Source organism: Taurulus bubalis (genome assembly GCF_910589615.1).
Source record: "Taurulus bubalis genome assembly, chromosome: 7".
Lineage (NCBI taxonomy): Eukaryota > Metazoa > Chordata > Actinopteri > Perciformes > Cottidae > Taurulus > Taurulus bubalis.
In genome coordinates, this window is record NC_136595.1 from 22,833,945 (window position 1) to 22,846,632 (window position 12,688).

The window sequence follows — 12,688 nt, forward strand, 5'->3', positions numbered from 1 at the left end:
CAAAGGACAATGTTCTCTTCCCTATTCACATTATAAATAATAATAACTCTCGGGACAATTTTACATAATGAATACTTCAACTTTTAACAGCATTTTTCCACCACCTTTTGTACTTTTACTGAATTTAAATTGTGAGTATACTGTTACTGTTGTCGCCTGCTTTTCTTTAATATCTGATAACTATTTGAAGGTGAACGTTGTCTAATATTTAAGCAATGTTCACAATAATCATCGCGTTACATTTGTATTAATAGTCAATCACATTATATACAAGCAAAGTTACGGAGTTCATCACAAAACAACCACCAGACAATGAAACGATGACAAAACAAGTTTAATCAGTTGTTGATTTCCCAGTCACTCCTCAGCTGATATGAGTGGCATCCCTCCTGTTTTCCAGCAGGATCTTTGCATCCAACCGATAATTGTGACATTGATTATGTATGAACTGTCAATACTCCAACAAACGGCCCATCTGTCTGCTCTGCAGGACATCTGCCTCCCGCATCGTGGTCCTTTTTAACTGACACATTTTGTATGAATGTCAACCCTGCCACATTGTGCACTGCAGTGAAGGCAGCTTTGCAGGTTGTGTGTGTGTGTGTTTGGGGGGGCATCTTGTGCGTGGTGATGATGATGATGATGATGATGATGATGATGATGCGCGTGACGCCACGAGCAGGAGCGGATCAGCGGAGCAGCAGACAGGACCTGGGCTGAGGCAGCAGCAGCATCACCAGCAGCCACAAAGGGAGCTCAGTGCTGGAAGAAGCTCGACTCTCCGCTCCTCCTCTCCAGGTTTGAGATGCTCCGGCTCGGCGGCAGGATGTGCGGCTTCTCGGCCCTGATCTCGGTGCTTCTCGCCGGACTCGCGGCGGCGTCCTCGGATCTGTTCGACAACCAACTGGGCGACATCAATTACTGCAAAAGGCAATGCCAGCTCACCATCAAAAACAAAAGCCCCGCTAAAGTAAGTTATTCCTGTGTGCCGTGTAGCGTCGGCTGCCTCTGCAGAAAGCGCATTGTCAGCATCCCGCTGTCCGACATTTCATCGCATGTGCACCGACATACAGGCAATTATGTTCGGCATCGGGAGAAAAAAACAACTGTATTCATATGAAATATTTAAAGGAAATGTGTTTATGTCCGTGCGTAATGATCATGCTCGCTCCGATTTTTCCGCTGCATCCTCTCCGATGCTATACGGCGCACAATTAGGCCGAAAGATGGATGCAGCTCATTTTCTTCTGCACCTTCCAGACTCGTCCAAGAAGTGAGCCGCATCCATGCAGCTCCTCTCGAGATGCTCTTGCATCAGATCGCGACGATAATTGATCGTTCCTACATCCCTAATTAAGAGGGGCCATGCGGGGAAGGCGTATAGCGCGGGCTGTGGAGGATCAGCGAGCTTATTGTGAAGCATGAAAGAATGACCCTTTATTGGCGGATACCACAGCATCTTTCTGCTGAGACGAGGCCACACTGGACCCTCGCAGGGCTGTGCATCTCCCCAGGAGTTTCTGTGGTTTAGAGCTTTTAGATTTTGTGTCGGATGTTTTTCCTCCTCCCTCCTCCTCCTCCTCCTCCTCTTCCTCCTCCTCCTCTGCTGCCTTCAGGTGTGGTTCGGGCATCCTGCAGGGCAGCAGCAGCATAGCTGCAAAGCGGCCCACAGTCCTCTGCTTTGAAGGTTGTGATTGAAAACGAGCCACTTGGGCATGCACATAGCAGTGTGTCGAGTTGAAGGTGTCAACAGACCCGGGCAGTAACTATACAGACAAGTGAAATACGCTGTCGCCTCCAAACTGCGAGGCAACGTTTCATGGTTTGAGATAAACACCCCTCTGAGAATAAACAGGGACACGCAGTGATGATGGCAAGCTTAAGGCTGTAAAAAAAAAAAAAAAAAAAAAAACGTTCATGGTCCTCGGTCAGGGAATCTCTTTGTTCCCAGAGAGGTCACCAGAGGGCGCTGTTTCCTTGTCTCAACCCGATAATTAATGCATTATGACAAGTACAGTAATGTGCATCTTCCTCTCTCGCTACCGTTCCCTCTTGTCAACTGTTTATGACAGGCTGTAATGTCACAGCTTGTGGAGATGCCATAACACATCATATTTTCTCACAAGCGCATCCTGAGTTTATCCAAGAGTGCAGGAGACATTTCTAATTTTGCGTCTCTCCCTCTCTTCTCCCTGTCTGGCTGGTAGGACTCCATAATGAACGCCTGCTACCGCGGCTGTCGCCTCTACTCCATCTGCCAGTTCGTCAATGGCAACGCCGGCTTCAATACCAGCAGGGAGGAGTGTCAGGGAGGTGAGTCAGTGTGTCACTCCGCTGCTCTTACACCTTTACTCAGCAGGCCGAGGCCTCGACCCCTAATATTCTGTGTCAATGCCTCACAGTGTGGAAGTGACTGGGATCATTCTTTTATGAGGCAACATCAGGCTTGACTTAAACATTCTTACCTAACTTCTGAAAACTAAATGAAACGAATAAATACGTGGATATAAATTGTTGTTTATTATAAAAATAATAAAAGGTACACCAGAAACAAATTAACAGGCATTCGGGTTAAAGTGTAAACTGTTTTAATGCAGCAACATTCATTAAAAAACGTATGTAATGTATATAGTATTGAATTGAATTGAATTGATCGGCTCCATTGCCACCTATACAATGGAGCCGATCAAACCCTGGAAGGAGTGAGTGCTTTTGGTCCTTTTGATAAGACTGGACTCTTTTTTACCAACGCAGCAGCTCCGCTCAATATTTCTCCGTTTCCTAAAAGCTGGCAGACTCGATGGCCACTTTCTGTCTGTTTAAGGCTATTCGCCCTGTTTGAACTGCTGTAATGGAAATCAATGATGTGATTTGCCGTCCAGACAGCAGACGCCCCGTTGCCCCCCACCTCCCCGTTTTAATCACGGCGACGTGGAGGGAATCGGCCCGCGGGCGCCAACAGATACATCTCCCTCGCATCTTTATCTTTCTTCCCACATAAACAGCTTGTGCCTGTTTTATTTCCTCTCATCTTCCACCCAGCTGACTGCAGTGCTCCATGTGCCCACTCGCTTTTGAGCTTCTTTCTTTCTCTTTTTGCTCTCTCAACCCCCTCTTCATCATACTTCTTCTTTCATGCATCACAACTACCCCTCTCTCTCTCTCTCTCTCTCTCTCTCTCTCTCTCTCTCTCTCTCTCTCTCTCTCTCTCTCTCTCTCTGTCTCTCTTTCAGCCTGCCAGGAGGCATATATTAAGCTGCTGGAGCAGGAGGCCTGCTGCACCGGCTGTGCCAGCCAGCCCTCTGAACCTGAGCTCAAGAGGAGGAAGGTGAGGAAAAAATGCTAATGCGGCTATAAGAGCCAAAGTGTCTTTGGATGTCTGAATGTTCAAATCAATACTAAGTGTGCACACACAGTATACTGCAACACACACACAAATAAATCTCCTCGTACTCAAGTATCTCGCTCTCTCTCTCTTCCGCAGCTCAGGGCCATGACTCTCCGCCCCAAGCCGCCCTCTGTGATGGAGGCCGTTTCCGGTTGGTGCAACGACATCGTCAGCTCTGCCCAGAGCTTCATCTCCTCCACCTGGACCTTCTACCTGCAGGCTGATGATGGCAAGGTTGTGGTTTTTCAGGTAAGACCCAGCCAAGTGTTTGTCCAGGACCGGCAGCTCGAGCAGTGAGCAATCTTTTGTGTCACAAAAAGCATAAATCTTGTGCATGCTAGGTTTATAGATAAATGGTTAAAGTTATGTTTCGCTAAATGGGGGTAATGATTTATGGAAACGCACATGTTCTGCACTCTATGACATTTTATATAATGTGATGGTGTTTTAACCTAAAACCAGATCCTAAGAGTGTACACATGTGCTAGACCTGTTTTTGTGTTTCTGGCAGCAACAGTTTGCTGATAATGATTACCGGTAGATCAAAAACGATGTGTTTGCGGTGAGCAGCAATGCTTCCTGTGGTTTAACAAAAAAAAAAGAAGTAAAAAACCTCCACCTACACTGATCTAATCTTCATTCTCAGAAAATAGGCTGACTTATGATTTCTGCACTTGCAGCAAAGTCAACTTTTAAAAGTGAGCCTGTTTTGTTCCATCCAACACATCGTCAGTGAAGAAATGCAAAGAGAAACACAATACACCAGTTTACACTCTGAATGCGGGAATATGTGTGTGTTTTAATAGTCTTTGTCTATGCGGAACGAATCAGAATTAAATTAAGAGTCATATGTTGTAGCAACTATTCAACACTTTTTTAAATGAAGCTGCAGAACAGCAACATTTCCCCTCATCATTCTGAATATCTGCACTTTTAACAGAGTTGGACCTTTAAGTGCTTTGCTGCAAAAGACAGAGACAAATTAATTCTAAAATCTCCATAAATCAAATATCCTCCGACACAATATTATGGCTCACTGAGTCAAGATGGTGGGAAATTATAAGATTAATATCTCCAAAGCTTTTTCATGTGGTATGATTTGAACTGGAGGTTAAAAGCAAGCCAGTAGACCTTTATATATTATGAGTTGAGCTACCCTCTGCTTCCTGTTAAGATAGTGAAATATATCCTGTGAGGTATATGCGTTGCAGTGGAGCTTGGGTCACTGCCAAAACTACTCACTGCCCATTTTGGAATCGGTGCATCTGTGAAGGTTGAGTGAGCAAGGGCACACAGCGGGGTGGGGACAAGGTGCTGAATCCAGAAAGCTGCAAAAAAACAAACATTCAGCGCGTTAATTGTTTATAAATGTCCTTTCATATTATGTCACTTCCCTCAGCACCATGCATATTTGATAACCGGCAGGGCCAGCTGTGCCGAGCTCGCCTCAGGACAGAAACTCACCGCTAGATTTAGAAGAGAGTGGACTGCACTAAAGAGTTAAGTTCTGGTTGTGCTAGATAAATATTTCAGACGTAGTTTTTGAAATTTGAAAAAGATGAGGTGACTTGAGCTGACAGACCCACTGTTCACCAGCAGCCCCACCAAGGAGGTTATACTTTAGGTTGAAAGTAATATTTATTTTGGTCTGAATCAAAGATTTTTTTGAAAGGATTTGAGCTGCAGAGCTTTTTTGAACATGTTCACTCTGATAAACTAATTATTTGAGTAATTTCATGTTTTCTTTCATGCGGATCTTGATCCAGATGCCGATCAAACATTTCTTTACATTTTCTATTATTGAAATTTTGAGTTTTTTTGCAGCCATGGCAAAAATACGCTTTCTTGTTGAACTTGAACATATTGCTAAAGTGAACCACCTATACATTGAAGCTAAAATAAGAGTTATTCAGTCTAACTACCAGACTATCCAACCATGTCCTCCATCTGTTTCCGGGGTTTTCCCAGTTGTGACTGTGATGGCATTTTTAGCTACATAATTAAAGGGCTCAATGGTAAAATGACAGTATTTATGCACCGTAACCATCACAGATGAGTCCTTTATATGCTGAAAACTCCACTATTAGGTATAATGTGTGCACACTGGGCTCTCTGACCTCATATAGACATGCAGCAGCCACAGGACATGAAATCACCAGCATTTCCTTCGGACGTGGTGATGGATGTTTGCTCTTTATGGAAGTGACATGCAGGCTGAAGCGGCGAGGGAAAGCCAGGCTCCACGGGGTTGTGAGAAGACTACCAGGCCTGTGTTTAGTGGGCGGCTGGCAAACCGCCACCCAGTTGACAGATTGACTTTCCGAGCGTTTAAACAACAGAAAAAAGTCCAGCTAAATGGAGAGACAGCAGCGGGTTGGGGGGGGGGGGGGGGGGGCAAGCCAACATTATGAGAACGTCCACAAAGGAGCTGACTGTCTTTATACATTCAACTGTGTGACCTCAAGATGTGAGAATAACTACTTGCGTGCATCATAAATAAACATTAGCGGCAGTATATGGGTGGAGCAAGTCACGTTTAGGTCACAACTAGGGTTTGTCCCCCGAGGAAGAAAAAGAAATAAAGAAAACTTGTAATTTTGAGGAAATATTGGTAAAACACAGCCCTTTACTTCAGTAATTTCCTTCTCACCACCCTCTTGTTATTTTGACAAATCAGCCCATGATAGGTCGACAGAGCGAGAGCGGTTGAGTCGATTAAAGACTTCCTCTAACTGAGCTGCGGTTCTGCTAGCGAGCTGCAGCCTGCCGGACAAATTGAACTCGGCGTAAGGCTGAATACAAAGAGAGAAGTCCCTACTGCATTTCTTCTTGGAAATTGCATTAGTCATTCTGCCCGAATTAATTAAACAAAAACACAAAAAAACCTGAACAGGATGGAGAGATCCAGGGAAATAACAGTGTTTGAAGGAAGCGTGACTTTGACTTATGATGTTACATTGAAAAGGAAGTCAGTGTTCTTTCTCATCTACGCTTAATCATCCAGGCACGAGAGACCTGATGTGACTTAAGCATGAACATTACAAAGAGTGTGTGATTTATGGTATTATGGTCATTTTATTATGGTCTATGTTTGTTTTGTGTCTGTTGCCCTCAGCCCAAATGAGTTCTTACTGGAGACAAACTTCAAAAATGTGTGTCACACTAATGTTCTTTTTACATTTTTACACAAATGCTCATTTCCTCATACCACTTGGCATTGTAGTTTTTAATTAATGCCAGTTATACGGGAGTAAGTAACATTTTTTGGGAGACTTTTCAGAAGCAGATAAATACACATTTGGAACATTAGTCAGCATTTATTGCAGAGCCCATGTTCATCTTAGTAAAGGAAGATGTATTTTGGTCTGGACAACAATGTAGGAAGAAGCTATATCAGGATTTTGATACTTATTATCGGTACTAGAATACATTTATTGTGAGTTTTGGTATTTTCATGAGATGTTTTGACAAAAAGGGAAACACAGAATATCACAAAACTTTTAATCCTGAAGTACTTGTCTTTCATGCTGAGGTGCAAAGCCCTTTAACATGTGTTGTTGTTTTTGTTTACTATGATATAACACACCAAATGGAAATGGAAAGTGGTCTTAATTGACCACATGGGGGTGCTGTAATAAAACATTTAGATTTAAAGCCTTTAAAGGGGACACATCATGAAAAATCTGGAGTGCCTACAAACCCACAAACTGTGAATCAAGACCACCCAGTCAGTTGTTTTGTGGGCTGCCGATCAGAAAACTTTTGATTCAACAATCCGATCAGCTTTTTTTGGGAAGGGTGTCTTAAAGAGACAGGCGCTAAAACAGAGTGTTTCAGACAGAGGGCGAATACATGCATATTCAGAACGACAGTATGAGAAAAATAATGTTTATTTTTTTACATTAAAGCATGTAAACATGTTCTCAAAGAAAACCGAAACACAACCAGAAAACGTGTGTGACATGTCCCCTTTAAAAGCCATCATTTTGACACCAGTAGTCCAATTTAAAGTTAAATTTACTCTAAATATTTCCCCAAGGTGTCTGATGATTATTGCACTTGCTTGATGCTCAGCCATACACCCTCAGATACCTTTTGTAACCATTTCCCCCCCTTAATAAGAGTCAAAGTTATTTTTTAATATACGTTTCAATTTATTTGTGGAAGCTCAAAAACAGATTGTATCCAATCCCAAATTCAACAACGTAAGAGAAGTGAGATTTAGTCTGATTGCATCTGCCTGAAACCTCTGAACTCTCAATCCCCTCTTCCTTTCTTTTTCTCTCTTTGTCTTTCTCGACTCTTTCTGAAAAGCCCGAGCACCTTTCTGCATTCCCTCTCTCATAATTCATGACAGATGCAGATCAGGCTCCGCTCATTCTGATGGTTAGAGCTCTTCAGTCTGCAGCCAATGAGAATCAGCCCTCCCAAGTCTCCCCAAACCTTCACACTGCCGCTGCATCTGGTTTCAATGCACCCTGTCAGAAAGCATTGCTCGCTAGGGGTAATAAACCCGCTTGTGAAATAACTTTTTCATCACAAGAGGTTTGAAGGATTGTTTGTGTCTTGGGAAGCGAGCTAACAGCCTCGTCTCCACGCCTGCAGGATGTTGCTTTGTTGGTCTGGACGAGTGATTGAAATCATTCAGTAGAAAGCAGATCAATCATTTAATGTAATCAGAAGGAATGACACTGAATGATTTTAGCTGGTTTCACATTGCATTGCATGACACAGCAAGAAGTTTCAAAGTTCATTGATCCACTTAGTGTCAGAATCGATGAACATTGGGAGGTTGACGCTACTGCAGTGGGAGATACTGTACTCCTTTAAATGTGTGTGTGTGTGTGTGTGTGTGTGTGTGTGTGTGTGTGTGTGTGTGTGTGTGTGTGTGTGTGTGTTTGTGTGCTGTTGCTGAGGCCAGCAATAGTGTTGTTACGAGCGGAGGGAGGGTCAACAGTGGGGATCCAAAATCCTCTTTTAATGAGTTCTCCAGGGGGAACCAGAAACACTGCACATAATGAAAGCCACAACAGCGCATTCGCTGACAGCAGGCTGTGTGTAGCAGTTCTTTTAAAAGCAGATTCTTTCAGAGGTGCCGTCCCAGCTCAAGGGGTTTTACTTAACTGGTTTGGATGGGTGAGAAAGAAACTGTGAGAGATACTCCAACAGATACAAAGGATGTTAGTTAGGTTACGCAACACACTGAATGCTCATAGCAGTATTAATCATCTTGCTTTGGTTGGGAAACAAGAAGTGCCAAGAAATCTTTTCAGCTGACATTTATAGCTATCATCATATATTATTTTCTTCATTTTTTATTATGACTTGGCCACCTCACCATGATCTATGACGCTTCAGGCTGAGAAGAAGTCGAACACTTTTCCAGCTCCAGGGCTGGAGACGTTTGGCCAATCCTGACCTCTGACCTTTCTGTGGAGCAGAGCAAACTAAAACATTTTGGGTTTCACGTGTCCACGTTTAACATTCAACTACTTATCAAGTATTGCTTCACATGAAGTCAACTTGTCCTGGTTTAATATTGTTTTTCATGTACCATGAGATCACTATTAACTGGGTGTTACATTTAAATACTTCATATGAATCAATTTCTTAATCAATAAAATGTGTTGTTTTTTAAACAACACATGATGTAAAAGGAATAGTTTGACTTTTTGAGAATTAAGGTTTGACCCCATCTATGTCTGAAGGCTAAATGTTAGCCTAGCTTAGCATAAATGTCCGAAACAAGGAGAAACAGCTAGCCTGGCTGGATCCAAAGGGTGCTTATGGTGTTTCTTCTTTCTCCTCAGAGCCAACCAGAGATGGAGTACTCTCTGCCCGAGCTGCAGGCTCCTCGATCCAACGTGGCGGACAAACCCTGGCCTCAGGTCCACTCTCACACCCAGAGACCCCACGGTGAGAACACATGCACAACGCATACACACACACACACATGCATCCATGTATAGCAGCACATGCATATACTGTTACATACTACAATATTCACTCATCAGCGTCCAACTGAAATCCTTTTTTTAAGGAGTGAGGGGACATGGCGAGAGGGGAGCATCCAAAGCGGCAGGCAAAGGGAAACACCCTGTCCAGCACATAGACGACCCCACAGCTGAGCACGACTTCCTCGGCTGCATGTCAAGGTGAGCTGGAGCTTGAGTTGCCCTGCTGAGAATTGAAGGCTTAAAATGAGAGAAATAATGTTTTTTTCCTCCCCATAAAATATCATTTATATCACTGACAATCATTTCTAAAGCAAATCACGGGTTTCTTTGTCTGGTTTCTCCGTCTGGTTTCCAGGCAATCAACTTGCAGAGACTTACATTTAGCTATTCCATCACACATATCTGATTGCATTATTCCCACACTTTAACTGTACAATGCATGCTTTACAAATCAAGCCACACATTATAATGCATTACCTTGCGATGATCTAACTAACTTTAAGGTTGACAAGATGGATTGAGATGGAGCCACTGAGATGGATAATCTAATTTAATGTTTCCCACACTAACATTAAGGAAACTAACAGCTGCATGTCTGGTAGGAAAAACCCAATCCAAAAATCTGGACACACACACACACACACACACACACACACACACACACACACACACACACACACACACACACACACACACACACACACACACACACACACACATATACAAATGCTTGGACAAGGGATTTAAAGTAGTTATGAAATGCAACATTTACAACATGCAACGAGCTCAAAAGTGTACATTTTTTACATTTTTGTTGGTGCCTTAATGTTAAGTTTCTCAGTATTTCTAGCCATCTTTAGTTTCATCCCATAACTCTCGTTCTACAGACGTTCGGGCCTTCCACGGTGGATTTTAGCGGCGTGTCTCTTCCTGTCCATCATGGTCATGTTGTGGCTCAGCTGTGCCAGCCTCGTCACTGCACCAGAGCAGCACATCAAGACGCAGGTACACACACAGAAAAGCATCCACAACCGATGTATACACATGCACGTGTGAGGGAAGCAACAATTTGAGTGTTTACCAACCCACAAACTGTGAATTAACCACCCAGTCCATTGTTTTGTGGGCTGCCAGGATTAGAAAACATGTGATGAACAAGCCATTCAGATCTTACTCCCCTTCCTGTGTCACTGCAGGCTCATTAGAATATACCGCCCTCCATCTGAGCACTTTCACCCAGGTATTGAGAGCTACTTTTGCAAATGTGCACCATATTTTTCTCACAATCCGATGAGAGCACTCTGGGCTTTTTTGAGAGCTGGCCTTAAAGAGACAGACGCTAAAATGCAGCGTTTCTGACAGAGGGTGAATACAGATATATTCCATCAGACAGTATAAGAAAAATAACGTGTTTTTCAACATTGAAGCATGTAAACATGTTCTCGTAAGAAAACTACAAGTACAACTATGAACCTGAAAATAAGCACATGCCCCCTTTAAGTTCCACTCTGGGTTCTCTGTCTGTAGTGGTTTGCATACTTTGCATTCTTCAGCACTCTAAGTGCGAAAGATGGTTGGCGAAGTGCTGTAGGTGGACGTGCTCACCTTTTGTGTCTTTTCAGCTGAGTATCAACGGGGATAAAGAGTTTCTGGATGATGCCCACAAAGTCAACCCGTACCACCTGAGTCCCGCGATCGCTGTGTCCATGAAACAATCGGAGGAGAGCCAGGAGGCGGGGCCTCTGCCGGTGAAAGTTGACCTCAACAAAACCTGTGTTTAGAAAAGGACCAGTAGGAGAGCTGCTGTCTCGTTTCCCAGGATAACCATGTCTGAAATCAGCGGCCCGTCGGCGCAAGGGGTAAAACAAACACATTACTGGACTCAAACCAGTCACCAGAATTTTTTTAAACATATTTTTAAGAGCATGGCACACCTCCTGTCCTTTCAAATTATTATACTGAAACATCGAGCTTGGTCTTGTTGGTCTGCTGGCATTTCATTTCCTTGTACAGTCCAGATTTCTTCAAGTCCATCCTCAGATTATCCGTAATGATAAACCTGCTCGTTGCTTATTGATAAATCAGTGCTCTGGTCTCACGCTGGAGACAAGCAGAGGGGATGGATTACAGCTGAGAGCTTTCGTATCATTTTTCATGTCTAGCATGGACGAGGGAAGACAAACGCTGAGAATCATTCTAGATTTAATTTTACCTCGTTCTCACAGAGAGTTTGGATTAACTGATGGGTTGCTGAGAGTGAATTATTCAAAATTGAAAACCATGTTTTTCCCCCTCACAACGTAACATGAAATCTCAGGTGAGCTACACATTCTCACCAAGTTCAGAGAAACAAAGGCCTACTCACTCTAAAAACTAAAACGGCGTCTTTTGTCAACGTATTCCTCTGTCTGTGAGTGTATGTTTGGATAGGTCTGGGTAGGTGTGTGTGTGTGTGTGTGTATATGTGTGTGAACATCTACAACAGCACACACACCCTTAAAGCTGGTAGATTGAAAACTGGAAGCTCTCTCTGAGAATGAGCAAAATAAACAATGACCTTATTTTGTACTCTATTTATTCAGAGTCATCAACATTATCTGTTAAATAGTTTTATTGAAATGCCATGTACAGTTAATTCATCATACAAATGTAATTGATCTGTATGTTAAATACGCTCTAATACAGATTGGAAAGAGACACGTCGAGGGGCGATTGCACCTATTACTGTATTATTAATATAATTATTATTATTATTATTATCATATTACTGCTCTTATATCACTTCAAGAGTTCTTAGCTGTTATATGTGCCACGTGCTTTCTAATAGCTGCCTATTTTGTATGTCCTAGGAGCACACACGGAAGGATGACCTCTGTAACAATGTGTAATGCAAAGCTTTTAACATAGACCGTTGTTATTGAACAGAGTTGCACAGTTCTAGAGAAGATTTTCTGTTTTCCTCTCAGTGCTTTTGATGTCCTGTAACGCGCTCTTTTTCCTCCAGGCTATGTAGACAATAAACCGTGCATGCAAGTGACGCTTCGATAGTTTAGCTTTAACGCCCGCCACGCCAGTATGGCAAGACTCTACTGTAGACTTGTGTTTTTTTTGTGTTACTATTTACTGTAAACATTGAATAGAACGTGTGATAACGGATGACAATTACCTCGTGATTTACGGGAAGGACTCTTGATTAAAAAGCCATTCAATAGATATCTGCGCTGGTATATCACAAGGAGTAGGATATGAATTTCAAACTGTATTGTTTCCTTTATACTGGTCTGTTTATTTTCAATCAAACGATACTTACAACATGATGAAATAAAGTGTTTTCATTGAAAAT

General features: G+C 42.8%; 1 protein-coding gene across 1 annotated transcript; it reads left to right on the forward strand.

The window, feature by feature from the left end:
- Positions 1–805: 805 nt before the first annotated feature.
- On the forward strand, positions 806–11,126 carry tmem59l (transmembrane protein 59-like; the record flags this gene model as incomplete). The annotated part of the gene is made up of 8 exons (XM_079221235.1): positions 806–970; positions 2,208–2,313; positions 3,234–3,328; positions 3,485–3,637; positions 9,199–9,304; positions 9,432–9,543; positions 10,233–10,350; positions 10,968–11,126. 8 exons carry the CDS (start codon positions 806–808, stop codon positions 11,124–11,126), a joined length of 1,014 nt encoding a protein of 337 aa, XP_079077361.1.
- Positions 11,127–12,688: the final 1,562 nt, after the last annotated feature.